This window comes from Moschus berezovskii, chromosome 8 (assembly GCF_049115385.1).
Source record: "Moschus berezovskii isolate FMDL1 chromosome 8, NW_MosBer_1.0, whole genome shotgun sequence".
In the NCBI taxonomy this organism is placed as follows: domain Eukaryota; kingdom Metazoa; phylum Chordata; class Mammalia; order Artiodactyla; family Moschidae; genus Moschus; species Moschus berezovskii.
The window spans coordinates 46,059,550-46,078,017 of record NC_142467.1 but is presented as its reverse complement, the minus strand read 5'-3'; the positions used below and the strand labels follow the sequence as shown (position 1 = coordinate 46,078,017).

At 39.4% G+C, this 18,468-nt stretch overlaps 1 protein-coding gene and 1 non-coding gene across 2 annotated transcripts in view; both read right to left on the bottom strand.

The window, feature by feature from the left end:
- Positions 1-18,422, bottom strand: part of FAM114A2 (family with sequence similarity 114 member A2) — a 35,999-nt gene extending 17,577 nt beyond the window's left edge. Inside the window, 9 exon segments of the mRNA XM_055428847.2 lie at positions 1,708-1,787; positions 5,738-5,861; positions 6,467-6,625; positions 7,121-7,255; positions 8,393-8,484; positions 12,153-12,245; positions 12,641-12,740; positions 13,078-13,319; positions 18,235-18,422. Coding sequence (XP_055284822.2) covers positions 1,708-1,787; positions 5,738-5,861; positions 6,467-6,625; positions 7,121-7,255; positions 8,393-8,484; positions 12,153-12,245; positions 12,641-12,740; positions 13,078-13,305 — 1,011 coding nt within the window. The 5' untranslated portion in view covers positions 13,306-13,319; positions 18,235-18,422.
- LOC129559631 (U6 spliceosomal RNA) lies at positions 16,868-16,974 on the bottom strand. The gene has a single exon (XR_008686583.1). It is a non-coding gene; the product is annotated as a U6 spliceosomal RNA (small nuclear RNA).
- Positions 18,423-18,468: the final 46 nt, after the last annotated feature.

Here is an 18,468-nt window from a genome sequence, read left to right as displayed (position 1 = left end):
CGGGGTCACAAAGAGTTGGACACGACTGAGCGACTGAACTGAACTGATAAAAGGGAGAAGGGGCTTGTATTTCTCAAAAGTGTCAAAATCATAAAAGACAAAGAAAGGCTAAGGACTATTTCATATTAAAAGAGACTAAACAAACAAAAACAAAGCAAATACAGATTAAGAGAGACAAAGTATGTGACAAAGAAATACAATTTATGATCATGTACTTGTTCCAACATTAGAGGAAAAAAAATGAAGGACATTATCAGGTCATGACAAAACTGGAATGCAGACAACAGATTAAATAAAGTATGGTATCAATGTTAAATTTATTGCAGTTGATAATTAGTGTGGTTATAGAAGGGAATATCCATATTCTTAAGAGACACATATTGAAATATTTAGGAGTACAGGGCTATCATACTTACAATTTACTCTCAAAAAATAGTCTCAGGGACTTCCCTGGCAGTCCAGTGGTTAAGAGTCCATGCTTCCACTGTGGAGGGCATGGGTTTGATCCCTGGTTGTGGAACTAAAGATCCTGCATGCCACATGACAGGGCCAGAAATAATCCCAGTAATAGTTATACATGTGTGTGCATGTGTGTATGAGGGAAGTAGAGAGAAAGGGATAGAAAGAGAGAACACATTTGCAAGCACAAATGATTAAGTAAATGAAGTAAAATGTTATCAGGTACATCTGCATAAAAGGTATATGAATGGCTATTTGTACTATTCTTGCAACTTTTTTCTAAGTTGGATATTATTTCCAAAACAGAAACACTATGATCCAAGCTATAAAATGCTTTAGTTAAAGTGCTACAGACAAGATGAGGGAGAGGAGCTGCAGAGGCAAGGTGGAAAGCTTTCTTAGAGAATGCAGCATTTTCACTGATCATGAGAGAGCAATGTGTAACTTCCCTCAGCATCATATTTCTTACTCTGGGGTATGCGAGATGACTCTGATGTCTATTTAATGGCTGTCAGTTCTCCCTGGCCAGGAAGCAATGTGTACTTGCTGCTAACTGATTCTAAGACGTTTCTTGAGATTAGGAAAAGAGGGTGAAGAGGCAGCAGGCAGCCCAAGACCCAGAGAATAGCTCCCAAGAGCTGGCACACTGGCGTAAATGCTAGACGGATCCTACTCTGCAAACAGTCTCTCCCAACCCACTCTGAGCTCTGACCAAAGTCCTTTCGTGCTCCAGTTGTGTGAAGACAGCTCAGGCATCACCAACAAAGAGCAAGGTCCAGGCCAAGAACTCTCTCATTTCTAAATGGTCATTATCTGAGTTACTGGGCTCTGGGAAATGGCAACCTCTAGCTACCTAATGGCAGGGGTCACATGCCATCATGGGTGAATCACTCAGAGCCCTGAGAACCTCAACAGAGAGTGAGACCTCAATAGAGAACTAGCCCACTGGTATCACAATAGCTGGTGAGCACGACCAACGGCTGGGGCCTAATTTAAGCTTTCAGGCAAGCAAAGCAATCCATATGAAAACAGGTGAGGATGGCAGACGTGTTGGGGGACTGGGGGTGGGAGGCACAGTGTGAGTTTAGCACACTAACCTGTGAAACCAAGAAGCAGAAACAAGGTATGGAGCTCAGAATGTACCCTTGGTGTCGGTGACAGCCTTGCCAGGCATTTACAACCTTACATTCTTTATCCACTAAATACATGTATGTAAAAAACTGAAAATCACCAATAGGAAAAACTTACCCTGGCAAGTTTCTCTGGTTTGGAGGAGACATGCAGCTGGGAAAATAGCTCCGTTATCTCTTTAGTAAAGTCTTCATCCCCTAGAAAAACAAGTCCCATGTAAAACACTGTACAAAGACTGGAGTGGATCATTGCAGGGGAAGAAAAGAGAAATAGTAGCAGCAGTAGTAGTACTAACTGCAGAAGCGAATTACATGAGCAAGGTGCTTTAGCGCTTACAAAATCCTTTTTAATGTATATTTTATTATGAATTCTTTCAATGGACTTGTTTTTTAAAAAAAAAACATCATTATCCCATTTTAGAGATGAAGAAAATAGGGCCTGAGAGGTTAATTTATATCCCCCAAATCTCATAAATTAGGAGTCAAACCTTGGCCTTCCCACCACCAATCCACAGCCTGTGCTCTTTGTATCACACCCTACAGGCATGAATGGAGAACTGATGAAGGCAGAGTACTGAGTACTAGCATGTGCTTCCAAAGAAACTAAATATAAGTTGGGACATAAAAGACGAGTACAAGTTAGCCAGGAGAATGGCTTCAGGCAGAGAAAATAAGTACAAAGATCCAGAAAGTATGGCAACAAGTTCTATACGTTGGGATTGTCCTGATGGAAGAAGGAGATGAGGGATAGAATGAAGCTAGGAAAGTAAGCAGGATTCAGGTATTAAAGGATGTTATAAACCACGGTGAAGAACTGAAAACTTTTCACAAAGAGAATGAGGAGCTGCTGGATGATTTTAAACAAACAGGTAAATCCAATTAAAATTTTAGAAAGATCACTTTAGCTTCCTGGTGGGAACTGAACGAAAGAGAAACATGAAGGAAGGCAGGAAGGCTGAGGCAATAATCCAGGATCCAGATAAGAATGGTAGATAATAAGAAAGGAAGAGGAAAAAGGATTCCAAGATGTTGGAAGGATGGGGAAGCTATTGGAATAAGCTTGATGAGCAATGATGTGGAACATGGAATACTTAATACCTGAGACACGCAAGCAAACAGGTGAATCAAGATCAAAAACAATCAATACATCCAAACAAATGACAAGAAATGCTCCGTTTCTCTCTGTTCATCTAAATCCTAGCCAATCTCCTCTTTGAAGCACAGCCCAAGTGTTTTCTGCACCAAAGACTACAGAGAGAACTCTTGTATACAGAAATCTCCCAGCACTTACAATCTATGTGAGTATCTCTCAGTCACTAGATCATGGTTACCAAGGAAAATTATTACTGCTTCATACCTGCTTTTCTCCCCAAAATCCTTAGGGGGAAGAAAATCTGCCTTGGTTCTTCTCTATCTGCTATTCGTCCTCCCTTGGGATTCAAGGCAGAACACTCAAATGGTTTAGTGATCCCAGGTATAACACAGTTTGGGAAAAACTGATCTCACTCAACGATACAACTGTGACCTTTGTAACTCGTTTAAACAACTCCTAATCATATCCTACTAAAAATCTGACTCTTAGCAGGGCATTTTGTTTTCCCAGCAAAGCTCTAAATCATTTGGGATCAAGGAATGAATGTGCATCCAAGTGGGATGCAAGCATCTCAAAGAGTTTATAAAATAATCTGAAAAAGTGTAGGAGGGAAAAAAAATTACTTTTACTTATAGCCATTTATCTCACTCTTTAAGTTCTTTTCTAGGATACACTTTAGAATGTAAGTAACGTATTATTATGGGTACATGTTTATAAATTATACACATTCAAATATATATATATACACACACACATATATATGGTCTAAGTTCTCAAAAAACTTTTACTGCTGAAGGTTAATCAAAAAATGTTTGTATTTGCAATATGTACGGACCTGGAGGGTATTAGGCTTAGTGAAATAAGTGAAACAGAGAAAAACTATGTTATCACTTATATGTGGAACCTAAAAAATAAAAGAAATGAGTATTTTTTAAAAAGATAAAATACATGTATGGCAAAACCAACCAATATAATATTGTAAAATAATTAGCCTCCAATAAAAAAATAAAAATTTTAAAAAAAAAGATAAAATACGGGGGGAAAATGGAGATCTTCGTCATGTACTCTCCATCAATTTGAGCATAAAAAGCAGTTGTTGCATTAGAACAAAAGTACGCAAAGACAAAAGGAAAACAGGGTTGGTGCTTTGGGGGGACTCAGAAGAGAGGCTGGCACCACAAGCAGGAAGTCTACAAAAATAAAGGGATCAGGTACATAAGATACAAAGGCAAAGGCTAAGGATGCTAACAGAAACTGAAGATGATCAACATCACCAGAATCAGGCTCTGTAGTTTTCTCTCCCCTATCCTACCATCACTTTTTTTTTTAACTTCATTGAGATATAGTTAAATACCAAGGTCAGCGTTGCATTCTCAACCAGAATCACTAGGGAGGTCTGTTTGAAAAGGTGGCAAGCAGCACTCCAATGCTGTCTTTGCAGAATTCTGATCTCTGGCAAACAGGTAGGGAATATCATAGACATAAATCCATCTATTTAGAAATTCCCTAGAGTCCTCTGAATGGTATTTAAAATCAGGATTTCTGATTACTATACAAAGCGAGATGTTGACTAAATTAAACAAATACTGTTACTGGTATTATGTACAAATAACCTAAATTAAGTTCATAAAATAACCAGGAATTGGTTAGGAACAATGGAGCAACTTAAGCAAATCAAAAATCAATTTATAGGTTTCCTGCTGAGACTTTGAAAATGAAGATCTTTATTTACTTATGCCATTCTAATAACGAAAATAATAGCCACCATTTGTTGAGTGTTTACTATGAGCCACAGATTAAACATAACATTTGATTTAGTCCTTATAACAAACTGAGAGGAATTAGCCACCTCTACCTACAGTTGAGGAAACAGAAGCTCAGGGTTAAGTAATTTCCCAAAGTCACAAAGCTTGATAAATGGCAGATCTTGATTTAGAACCCAGGTCTAACTCCAAAATCCATCCTTTTATCTACCATGCTTACTGTCCTCTCAGTATGTCAAGACAGCTTTAAAAACTCATATTGAAGGACCATTTCTTATCAGGACTCTTTAGACAGAGTAAGATATTATATAAATATTATCTATTTAGCAAGATATTATATAACCAGACGATTGGTTGAAGAAGATGTGGTAAACACAGGGCTCTGGGATGACCAAGAGAAGTGGGATGGGGTGGGGGGCAGGAGGGAGACAGAAGGGGACATGTGTATACCTACGGCTGATTCATGTTGATGTGTGGCAGAAACCAACACAACACTGTAAAACAATTATCCTCCAATTTAAAATAAATAGAATATATTCCACATCACCCATTAAAATTACCACAGACCAGAATAAATCCCTGCCCAATATTCATTAATTAATACCCCATCAGGTAGGAGGCCATAGAAGAAAAAAAAAAAATCTATGCTATCAGCTTACATTGAGACACGGCATATTGTGCCTTGCCCCAACCCTTGTAACACTCCCAATCTGCTGGTTAAAAAACCTAATGGCAAAAGTTAGAGATCTGTAAAAACTTGAGATCTATCAATGCTATTATTCTTTGCCATTCTGCAGTGCCAAACCCCCAAACCTTACTGTCCTATATTTCTAAAATAGTGACTTCTTTTCTGTGGTAGATCTCTGCAGTGCGTTCTTCAGTATCTCTGTACAGTCTGGTGACCAATATATTTTTGCCTTCACTTGGAATGAATAGTAATATATATGGACTCTAATGCCATAGGGCTATGCTGAAAGCCCCACTTATTTTCCCAGATATTAAAAGCTGACCTTGATGATCTAGATTTTCCTCACAAATCAGTTCTAATACAATTCATAGACCATTTGCTGCCATGTTCAAGTTCTTTGATAAAGAGCCAATAAGATACCCTGTACTTACTTCAGAAGCTAGTTTCAAAGGTATATAAAGTGTCCAAGGAAAAATTATAATTTTGCAAGACAAGTATAAAATATTTAGGACATATGATGGTTATATATGTACTGATATCTACATATGTACTGTGCATAAACACACTACATCCTTCCCACTCAAATGCTGGATTTCCATATTACCTTTCTTCTCTTCCTCCTCTTCCTCACAGAGCTCTGCTAGGGAAAACGCTTCTTTGAGTTGCTCCAATTCAAGTTTTAGAGTCTCTAACTCTTCTCCTCTTAGAGAATTAAGAATAGACTTCACCTGAATTGATATAAGATAATAAGCATGAAAAGAAAAACATTCTCAAATGCAGAAGAGGTTATAGACCATAGTAAAATTATAAATTCACAAGCTCTTAAGAACCTTAACACAAGAGGAAAGAAAGGGAGAATTTGTGCTTTCAAAAACAATAACCACTGCAGCCATACCACCCTGAATGTACTTCATCTTGTCAAAAACAATATAAACCAGAAATGTATAGAAATTAGTGCTTAACTCAGCTTAAAAATTGGGAGAAAATGAAAGTCTTGAATCAATGAAAAGCTAACAGGTAACTAAATCCAAATCGGCATCTTAAGCCAAAGAAACTTATAAAAAGAAAAAAGAACAAGATGAAGGACAAATAACAGATGTACTATTATCTGTCCATTTGTCTTTAAAAATTTAGAGAAACAACACTTGACTCATTCTTTTCTAGCAATTAATTCAAATATTAATTTTTTGTTTGTTTTTGCATAGTATTTTCAGAGTATCTCAAGCCTCTACCTGACATACATTTCATTTTCCAACTGCACAAAGGAAAAGTGACTATGCAGTGTGCTTTTGCTGAAAGACTACCCCAGATGAAATTTTTGGTTTGGAATTACCTTTATTTCACTTTCTCGAGAGAGCATCTCCAGAGCTTCTAGATGTGAAAGGCCTTGAAATTCATCAAAGAGTAGCCCATAATGAGTTTTCTTGTCTGTTTCCATGGTAACCTCATTGGAAGTCCACAGTTCTTCTTTCTCCTTTGCCTCTCGTAAAACCTGAAAGAGAGGTGAAGGCATTATACTGCAATAAGTAACAAAAGCTTAAGGATGAGCTTTTGAAAGTTTTGAAAGTCGAGGGAAGCAAAACTGAGATGAATTAACACTATGGAACTGTGATTCAAATCAGATAGGCTCAGGAGCTGCAGGGAAAATATGATCACATAATTTGCTCCTACACAGGGTAAATAACACCCTAGGAACCAAGTGGTTTTTACTATTAATCTAACAAACAACCCTAAAAGGGCTTGGCATCTTATAATGCATTAACAAGACATTCTGAGGGAAGGAAAGAGGAAGAAAAAAAAGAACCGCACATTTATCTAAGCATTAGAGCTGTGCATTCCCTCACCACAAAAAAAAAAAAAACCTTAATTAAAAAAAAATTGACTAAAAAGTCCTCCAAAGGAAATACTAACAAGGTCCCAAGATAACACAGGCAAAAGTACAGATCAAAATAGAAACAGAAAGTAAACAGATAAATGCAAATAGTACCTGAGACAGTGTAGAAGTCCGGTTCATCAGACCCTTGGTTCTTTTAAATCCAGGATCCCCTTCTGCTATTACATCCATTGTCTTTTTTCCAATGAATTCTAAGGCATCCAAACCCCCACTGATTACACTCTTTCCCTAGGAAACACACACAACCTCGTCACAATAACGCTGAGAAGACACCTGCATGTTTTGATCAGGTAAAACAGTGGATAACAATACCAACTGGCAAGAAAGTGGGGCAACTAAAACAATCATACTGCACTTATGGGAATGTAAAGCAGTATACCCACTTTGGAAAACTATGAGTATGTCTGAATATATGAATATCCTATGACCGAGCAACTCTACCCATGGTTAAAACCTTAAAAAAATGTGTAGAGGTTCATCAAAAGACACACAAGAATGCTCACAGAAGTACTACTGTAAAAGCTAAAAGCTGAAAACTACCTCAACACTTACCAACTCTGGAATGAGTTTTACACAGTCACTCAAAGAAACACAACAAAGAAAATGGAATACACCACACAGCTATACCATGAATAAATTATACAAACATAATAATGAATGAAGGAAACCAGATACAATAGAGTACATTCTTTATGATGCTTTATACAGCAAGCAAAATTAATGTATGTTGGTAGAAGACAGAATTGTAGCTATCTTAGAGGGCAAGAGAGGGAGGCACAGAAGACAGGGGGACAGCACAGAAGAGACATCTGATATACCACCATGTTGTTTCTTAGTCTGAACATGTTCACATTGTGAAAATTAAAACTGAACACTTATTTCATTTTTATGAATATAGATTATACTAGATAAAAAGTTAAAATAAAAAGTACTAGCTATTGTCATGCAGGAGATATTAAGCTTCCTATATAATCCTTTCAAATCATCTATGTTTCTAATCATCTATGGCTTTATAAGTATTCATCATAAACATCTCATTTTCCCTTCATCTAAAAGATGTAATTATAAGAAAAATATTTTTGTAAAGCAGAGAGATTTTTCTAGGACCAACAAACTAAGAATTCTTAGTCCATAAAATATTACGTACATCCCCTCTCCATTACTCATCTCCTCCTCCCTCTTTAACTTCCAAGTTTTTCAAGTAGCTCTCACTCTACACTGAAGATCAAAGTGAATGATCTTCGGCAATTTGAACTCCCATAAGAGTAATCAGTCCCCATGACTTCTAAAGAAAAAGAAAGAGAGAGACAGAAAGCCCATTACAATCATGGAAGGAAGCAGGCCACCTTGGCAATTTTTACTCACTGTGCTCTGAACAGCAGTAGAGATGGTCGAGAATACCCCAAACGGCCCACTCATTGGAGAGGAGTTTCCATTCTCTTTGGCATTTGCCTCTCCTACAGTAGGGAAGGGATGTGTAAACATCAGTTCAGTTCAGTTCAGTCGCTCAGTTGTGTCCGACTCTCCGCGACCCCATGAATCACAGCACGCCAGGCCTCCCTGTCCATCACCAACTCCTGGAGTTCACTCAAACTCATGTCCACAGAGTTGGTGATGCCATCCAGCCATCTCATTCTCGGTCGTTCCCTTCTCCTCCCGCCCCCAACCTTTCCCAGCATCAGAGTCTTTTCCAGTGAGTCAACTCGTCGCATGAGGTGGCCAAAGTATTGCAGTTTCAGCTTCAGCATCAGTCCCTCCAATGAACACCCAGGATCGATCTCCCTTAGAATGGACTGGTTGGATTTCCTTGCGGTACAAGGGACTCTCAAGAGTCTTCTCCAACACCACAGTTCAAAAGCATCAATTCTTCGGTGATCTGGTTTTTCCCGTGGTCATGTGTAAACATGGACAGTCCATGAACAGGTTTGCTTTATTAGCATCTATATGAATTTTTTATAATCGGATCTTACTTCCAACATACAAGGCCTTAGCATTTTTCAAGCATTTTAAACCATTTGCCTACTTAAAATATAAGCTAAGGCAACTTTTTTTCATTTTCATTTCAAAACAAAATCCAGTCTTTTGAACCACCGACTGACTGTATACAAGAGACAACATGATTTTCTGCACAAGGTAAAACCACAGGGTCAGAACACAGATCAGTAGTCACTGAGTAAAGAACAGGTGGAGGGGAGTGACCACAAAGGGGCATGTGGGGCGGTTAAAAATAGTCCTGTGTCCTGTCTGTAGAGATACAGGAGACATTCTACATCGGAATAATCACAAAGGACTATGACCACACAGTGTAAAGAGGACTGAAGGTTTGTCAAAATACAGAAAACTGTAAACAGCTGGTCCTCTGTTCTGTGGATGTCAAACCTGAGGATACTCATTTTATATAAAGGGCTTGAGCATCTGAGGATTTTGGTATCCACTGGAGGGCTCCTGGAACCAATCAACCCCCATGGATATTACGGGATGACTATACCTAAAGAGAGTGAACTATATGTAAATTGTTAACTCAATAAATCTGATTTTTTAAAAAAATCCAGGCTATTTTAAACTATATCCTAGAAAATTATGCTTCTTCATAAGATTCAGACATGCATTAGGGAGATTTTAACACTAAAATCTCTTATAGGAGATTAACAAATAATCTACTGTAGGGAGGACTTTGCTTCCAACTATGATGGATTATCTGATGTCAGACTTGCCCTTCTACCACAGCATCTAGAAAAGTGGACAAAATATAAAGAACAATTATCCCCAGATACTAGACAACAGACTATACTGGACTATGGTTCAGGAGAGAAAAGGAAAAAATGAAAAAACTTCTGATTGGTTTGCTTTCCAGACTGCAGCCCAAGGAAGGGAAACCCAAGCAGAGCATGGTAGTCTTACTAAGTGGAAGAAACAGGGAGGAAAGCTGAAGCGCCTGGAATTTGCGGGTCAGAGTTCAAGTATACCTCATTTTATTGCACTTTACTGCACTCTTCAGATAATGCTTTTTTTTTTAAACAAACTGAAGATTTGTATAACCCTCCATTATCAGATAATGGATAGTATTTTTCATTAATGAAGTATTTTTTAATTAAGGTATGTACACTTTTTTAAAGATATAATGCTACTGCACACTTAATAGGTTATAACTGTAAATTTTTACATATGCTTGAAAACTAAAAAAAAATTTCTGAGATTCGCTTTATTGCAATATTCACTTTATTGAAGTGGTCTGAAACTGAACCCACAATATCTTCAGACTTTATTGTACTGGAGAGGAGGGAGCTACAGAAGTAAAGATTTCCAGCTATCTACACAGGCATGCCCTTGAGTCTTGGGCTGAATACTAAGCTATTCTTATATTGGAACACTCCATGATACTGGGCAAAGAATGACCATGAAGCTGTAAACTAAACAATGCCCAAAGTGCATGCTATGCTGAGAGATATTTGACTTTCAACCAATCAAGTAGACAGACCTAGTTAAACCTATCTAGAAATTAGATAGAAACCTCAGAAGGATCAAAGACTTAGTAGCTAAACTAAACTAGCACTTATAAAGGCTACCCTAGATTCACCCTGGTGGCTCAGAGGTTAAAGCGTCTGCCTCCAATGCGGGAGACCCGGGTTCGATCCCTGGGTCAGGAAGATCCCCTGGAGAAGGAAACGGTAACCCACTCCAGTATTGTTGCCTGGAGAATCCCATGGACGGAGAAGCCTGGTAGGCTACAGTCCACGGGGTCGCGAAGAGTCGGACACGACTGAGCGACTGAACGGAATGGAACGGAGATTCACCCTAAAGCAGCTTAAAATGAAGTCTTAAAAAGATCAACCTAATCTACAAATGGGATTCCCTGGTAGCTCAGCTGGTAATGAATCCGCCTACAATGCAGAAAATTTCCATTCGATTCCCAGGTCAGGAAGATTCCCTGAAGAAGGGATAGGCTACCCACTCCAGTATTCTTGGGCTTCTCCAGTGGCTCAGACAGTAAATAATCCACCTGCAATGTGGGAGACCTGGGTTTGATACCTGGGTTGGGAAGATCCCCTGGAAAAAGACATAGCAACCCACTCCAGTATTCTTGCCTGGAGAATCCCCATGGACAGAGAAGCCTGGCAGACTGCAGTCCATGGGGTCATAAGAGAGTCAGCCATGACTGAGCGACTAAGTATGCACACAAGCTACAAATATCTTCACTGCCCTCCAAACAAAACTCACTCCCTTTAAAAGACAACAAAATCCACTCAACTATGTAACATTTTTAAATTCCAGCATCAAAGAAATGAAAAATGTGATCCATAACCAAGAAAAAATACAGTCAACAAAAATAGATTCAAATGTCAGAGATGACAGTATTAGCAGACAGGGACACTAAAATAAATACATCAGAAGGTGAGAAATGGAAAATTCAAAGAAAAAAGAAACAAATGGAATTTCTAGAGTTGAAAATGTAATGAAAGTGAAACTGAACATCATTCAATCATGTCTGACTCTGCGACCCCATGGACTGTAACCTGCCAGACTCCTCTGTCCATGAAATTCTTCAGGCCAGAATACGGAAGTGGGTAGCCATTCCCTTCTCCAGGGGAACTTCCCAACCCAGGGATGGAACCCAGGTCCTTTTAAAAGTCATCAAGTGGACTTAATAGCATTAGACAAAGCAGAAGATTAGTAAAGCCACAACAAAAACTATGCAAACTGAAGGACAGAAAAAAAAGGCTTAAAAAATGAACCAAACTTTAGTGACAGTGCAACAACACCAAAACTAACACATTAAAATATTTTTTCAAGCCACAATAGATTCACATTCAGCTAACTCTTATAAGACTCTTACTCAATTGTGCCAAGCAAAAATCTAGGCAATTTTTACATTTTATATTCATGGTTTTATTTAATGTTTATAACAGTCCTCTGCAATATAAAATATCATCCCCTTGATTAATAATGAAAAATAGACACCTAAGCGGTTAAAGGACATACATCTCTGTCAAAGATTTCAAGTCTTCTTTCTCATCAGTCCCATGATGCCCTGAACATCACACTCCATAAACATCTACTGAAGAAATGAGCTGAACTATTCCACTTCAATCTATAATTCTAGGCTGTAACATTTCCATATACTGACCTGTTGCATACTGGACTTCCGTTGAAATTTCACTAGGACTAGGGATTCCAAGGGAAGTCTCTGCCTTCTCAATGACATTTGAAATACCTTGTCCTGATGAGAAAAATGATAACATTTTCATATTTGAATATTATTTGCAATTAGCCACCAAAACTTAAGAAACAAACCAAAATTTAAACCCACGGATTTTAAAATTCATTACAAGACTTTACTTTGACCTTATATAACTGATCTGTGGGAGTTTATCCTTATCCCCTCTCCAAAAAAATTATCACTAAATAATTTTATATTTATAATTCCTAAATGTCAACCTTCTAATGAAAATTACAAATTTTAGTGGCAGTATAAATCAGCCCATCATTCTAATGCATCCTCAAACTATAAAGTCTCTGCATAATCATGGAAGAAGAATGATTAACAAAGTCATTTTTAACACAGATCCGTAGCAAAATACACACACAAATTAACAAAATGACTGATGACCTTACCTACTGTGGCTACTGTAGCTGAGGCTGAGGAGAGCAAGGACTTGCCCCAACTGCCCCAATAGCCCCATCCGGACTGGGGTACATCGTTGGAAACAGTCTCCTATTTTTCCCAGTAACCAGAAAAACCAAAGGCAAAGAAAAATGGAAAAATTAGAGGAAAGTCAGAGTGCATACACAAGGTAGCTAATTATTGGCCAAAAGTATGGCTGAACTAACACATACTGTGTGGCTCAAGAAATGTACTGACTGGCAGGCATATGTTACCTGCATGTAAGCATCAATTAGCAAAGGTAACTGTTCATAAGCATTTATAGAACTGAGAAAATTTAGTATTTTATGGTTATAAAGGAAATAAGTATAATCCCAATTTGGTATTGATTCCATATTCCTTTTAGCCCCATTATTTTTTAATCTCAGTGTTTTGATAGATACTCTACTTTGCCTGCAGCCTGTGATGCTTGAACAGGGAGAACTTCGGTCTTAAGGTCACTGGAAGGTTTGGACTCTGGTCTTTTCCGAGTAGAAGCTACAGGTTCTGATTTACTCTCTGACTTGGCACTTTGGTCAACTGACTCAAAATTCTTGACTGGCTCACAGTTCTCATCTTCACAGATGGGAGTTGCTTCAGTTACCACTGCAGTCTCAAGATCATCTTTATTCGACATGATTAGATCATTGCCTGGTAAAATAAAAGCCCCCCACCCCAAAAAATTAATTATAGGCTTTTTTTTACTTGTTATTTGTTTAAACTTTTTGAGATTATCACTAAGTCACATGCGGGTGTAAGAAATAATAGAGCTCTAATATACTTTTCACCCAATGTTCCCCAAGGTAACAGTTGGTGTAACTATAGCATTTCATAACCAGGATACCGATATATACCATCCCCTGATCTAACTCAAAATTTCACCAGCTTTATACTCATTCATGCGCGAATAATTACTTCTATGAAATTTTATCACATGCACAGATTCATGTAATCATTACCACAGTCAGGATACAGAATAATTCAATTACAACGATCCCTCGTGTTTCAGCTATCTTTAGCCACTCCCACCCACCTCCTAACCCACAGCAATCACTGATACTCTCTCTCCATCTCTATACTTCTGTCATTTCAAGATGTTATATAAATGCAGTCATACAGCATGTAACCTTCTGAGACTGAGTTTTTTTCACTCAGCAAAAGTCCCTCAAGATCCATGCAAGTTGCTGCATCGGTAGTTTCTCCCTTTTTATTGCTGAGTAGTGCTCCTTGGAGGAGAAGGCAATGGCAAGCCACTCCAGTACTCTTGCCTAGAAAATCCCATGGATGGAGGAGCCTGGTAGGCTGCAGTCCGTGGGGTCGCTAAGGGTCGGACACGACTGAGTGACTTCACTTTTCACTTTCATGCATTGGAGAAGGAAATGGCAACCCACTCCAGTGTTCTTGCCTGGAGAATCCCAGGGGCAGGGGAGCCTGGTGGGCTTCCGTCTATGGGGTCACACAGAGTCGAACACGACTGAAGTGACTTAGCAGCAGCAGTAGCAGTGTTCCTTGGTATGGGTGCATCTCAGTTGTTTCACCATTCACCTGCTGAAGGATGCCCGGACTGTTTCCAGTTTAGGCCTGCTGCTGCTGCTGCTGCTAAGTCACTTCAGTCGTGTCCGACTCTGTGTGACCCCATAGACGGCAGCCCATCAGGCTCTCCCGTCCCTGGGATTCTCCAGGCAAGAACACTGGAGTGGGTTGCCATTTCCTTCTCCAATGTGTGAAAGTGAAAAGGGAAAGTGAAGTCGCTCAGTCATGTCTGACTCGTAGCGACCGCATGGACTGCAGCCTACCAGGCTCCTCCGTCCATGGGATTTTCCAGGCAAGAGTACTGGAGTGGCTTGCCGTTGCCTTCTCTGCCAGTTTAGGCCTATTACGACTAAAATGCCTATAAACATTTATATATAGATTTTTATGGGAATATAAGCTTTCCTTTTCCTGGAATAAACGACCAGTGCATGCTTAATTTTGTAAGAAGCTGCCATACTCTTTTCCAAAGTAGCTGAACTATTTTACATTTCTATCAGCAATATACGAGAAACTAAGTTTCTTTTTATTCTCATCAGCATTTGGCAGTGTTATTTTTTATTTGAACCATTTTGATATAGGTGCGCTAATATGGGTTTAAGCTTTATGTTGCATTTCTCTAATGGTTAATGTTACTGAACATCTTTTCATGTGCTTGCCATCTGTATAGCCTCTTCAGTAAAACAGCTATTTTTATCTTTTGCTCGCTTTCTAATTGGATTTTTTTTTTTTACTGTTAAGTTTTGAGAGCTCAATTCAAGTCCTTTGTCAGATATGTGGTTTGTAAATATTTTATTCCAGTTTATCTTTTCAACCTCTTCATAGTTTTTCACAGAGCAAAACGTTTTAGTTTCAGTGAAGTCCAATTTATTCTTTTCTTTTAATTGACATTTTTTTAAAAACCTTATTAGTTATTAATCATCCCTACCTCAATTTTTCAGAGAGAAGATTATGAAATTTCAGCTATCAGGATAAGATTTACATCACACCAGCTTCTGAATAGCAAAGTTAACCAATTCAATTCCTTCCAGAAGTACAGATCTTTAGCAATTAAAGCAAAGATATTACTGGTATATTTACAAACAGGAGATGCTGGTTTATGAAATAACAAAGTATCACCAGGGGAGGGGAAAAAATGCATTTCACACATACATACATACACCCAGAACTTAAGTATGTATAAGCACATATCCTGTACCTATATATACTAACCACGGACTTTCCTGGTGGCTCACATAGTAAAGAGTCTGCCTGCAATGCAGGAGACCCAGGTTCAATCCCTGGGTTGGGAAGATCCCCTGGAGAAGAGAATGGCAACCCACTCCAGTATTCTTGCTGGAGAATTCCATGGACACAGGGGCAGTTCATGAGGTTGCAGACTCAGAGAAGACAAACACACACACACAATCTAACCACATAATTAGACCCAATCCATCAATGCCATCAAAACATTTCTAACAGACTAAAAAAGAGAGACATAATAACAACTAAGGCAGCCTGTAAATAGCACTATAATTGAGGTACACCGAAAATTTTTAAAAGACAGACAGCAAGGAAAAGTATGAGAGGATCAGGAAATAACATTCAACTTTAAATACCTTTAAAAAGCACAGAACAGTGATCACAAACTGGGATTCCAAGTTCTGAATCAAGCCTGCAGAGGTTTTTGTTTGGCCTGCAGAGTGTATTATAAACGCTTTTTTATACTAATTGGTTAACATTTAAAAATCAGACTTCATATACAAATAGAAATCTCCAACTTCCTTTGTAAAACCGAAAGATTTGACAACACTGGGCCCACATTCAACTTGGTAATAACTAGCTCATGCCAAATATTTGCTGGGATCTTTTAGACAGGGTAGTGCTCTCTGCAGCAGCTGCTGCTAAGTCACTTCAGTTGTGTCCGACTCTGTGTGACCTCATAGACAGCAGACCCCCAGGCTCCCCTGTCCATGGGATTCTCCAGGCAAGAACACTGGAGTGGGTTGCCATTTCCTTCTCCAATGGAGGAAAGTGAAAAGTGAAAGTGAAGTCGCTCAGTCGCATCCGACTCTTTGCAACCCCACGGACTGCAGCCTACCAGGCTCCTCCACCCATGGGATTTTCCAGGCCAGAGTACTGGAGTGGGTTGCCATTGCCTTCTCCGAGTGCTCCCTAGATCCCCATAGTCTCCACCCAACTCCACATGACTCATTTATGTTACCTGAGTAGCCTCTGTAGGCATCTGAACTTACATCTGCCTTAAAGGGCACTTAGGATTTTGGTCTTAATTTTTTTTAATTACGAAAGCAAGATGACACGTTTACAGGAGACTTGGAAAAACTGAACAAGGTTACATATGGATCCACTATACATTACAATTATTTTTTTAAGTAGATAAACTAAGATTTTTAGTCGGAGTTTCACTATAAAACTCAAAAATTAATAGAATGAATATACAGAGAAATAGAAGGATATTAATAGATATTAATCCATTAAAAGAATGAATTAGAGAAATGAATATCCATTAATAGAATGACTATAGAGAGAAAAAGAAGGTCTACTACCTGAAAAGCACTGTGAACCAAACCAACATAATTAAGATTTATACAATTTTCACATAACAGTAGAATGCAAATTCTATTCAAATTCCCATGGACTATAAACTACAAGACACTGAAGCATATTCAAAAAATATGGAAGGCTTCACAAATTTGGGAGTCATTCTTGAGCAGGGCCCCTGATAATATTCTCTCAGTGGTTCCAATTTTAGTATATGTGCTGCCAAAGCCAGCACAAGGGCACTTAGGATTTTGACAGATCAAGATGCCAATGAGAGAATTCAAGGGTGTGGAAACAACACAAAGGAAAGCTCAAAGGTCTGAAATATGAAGGTGTGGAACGGGGACAGATACCGGAAGTAGTTATTATGAGAAGGAGAATGATGGGGAGGCATAAAGCTAGAAAGATAGATTTACATAACATCACAGACTCTAGACCATAGAGGATATGATATACCATACATTATATGATACATTATACGCTTCTAAAACATAAAGGAAATCAGTCCTGGGTGTTCATTGGAAGGACTGATGTTGAAGCTGAAACTCCAATACTTCGGCCACCTGATGCGAAGAGCTGACTCATTTGAAAAGACCCTGATTGTGGGAAAGATTGAAGGCGGGAGGAGAAAGGAAAGACAGAGGATGATGGCTGGATGGCAAAATCGACTCAATGGACACGAGTTTCAATAAACTCTGGGAGTTGGTGATGGACAGGGAGGCCTGCCGTGCTGCAGTCCATGGGGTCGCAAAGAGTCAGACACGACTGAGGGACTGAACTGAACTGTATGACAAGTTTTGGAGATTGGGAATTAATTTAAGACAATTTCTGCCTACTTACAGAGGGCTAGCAGGAAAGGCTACAGAGTTGGTATTTTTGTTGTTGTTTTAATTAAATTATTTATTTAGGCCACACAGCGTGGTTTGTAGGATCTTAGTTGCCCTGGTCCCCAGTCCGAGGCCGTGAGGGTGCAGAGTCTTAATCACTGGACCACCAGAGAACTCCCAGAGCTACACAGTTCTTGCACAAAGTTCCATCAATGTTTCCTGTAGCTTAATACACATATTTACTTTTACTTTTACCATCTTTTTGCTATCCGTGTGCTCTCGCCAAGCTACAACACGCAGTGATATGTACTTAACACACACATTAGATGTTATTATATAGTATATAGTAATATAATGGGCTCTGGAGTTAGGCTGACACTCTTCCAACTCTATACCTGAGTGACTGTGGGATTAGTCACCTATCTGCGTCTCTGCTTCCACATCTGTAAAACCTACATTCCTGAGTTCCTAGAAAGACAAAACGACCCGGCGGGCGTGAGGGGTTCGGAACAGAGCCTGGCACATAGTCGCTCAGGGGTAACAGCAGCTGTTAGTACGAAGTGGTTGCCTGGAGCATTACTATCTTTACTAAAATAACCACTTGTCTCGAGACTGACAAAATCCGCCCTCCCTTCTTCCCAATTACAAGAACGGGTGCCCAACGGGACCTGCGCTCCTAAGTTCTCCGACGCTGACAAGGACGAGAACGCCTCACACGGGCTTAGCGTTTCAATAACCAAAGGACTTCCGCAGCCTCAGCGTCCACCGCGAGGGGCCAGCCGCCCAGCCCCAGGCCGCTTCCTCCCGTTCCGCGGCGACCCCGGCACCCGACACGCGACCCGCCTCCTCCGGGAAGGCCCCTCACCCAAGCCGCCTCCTCCCTCACCGCCGCCACCGCCTTC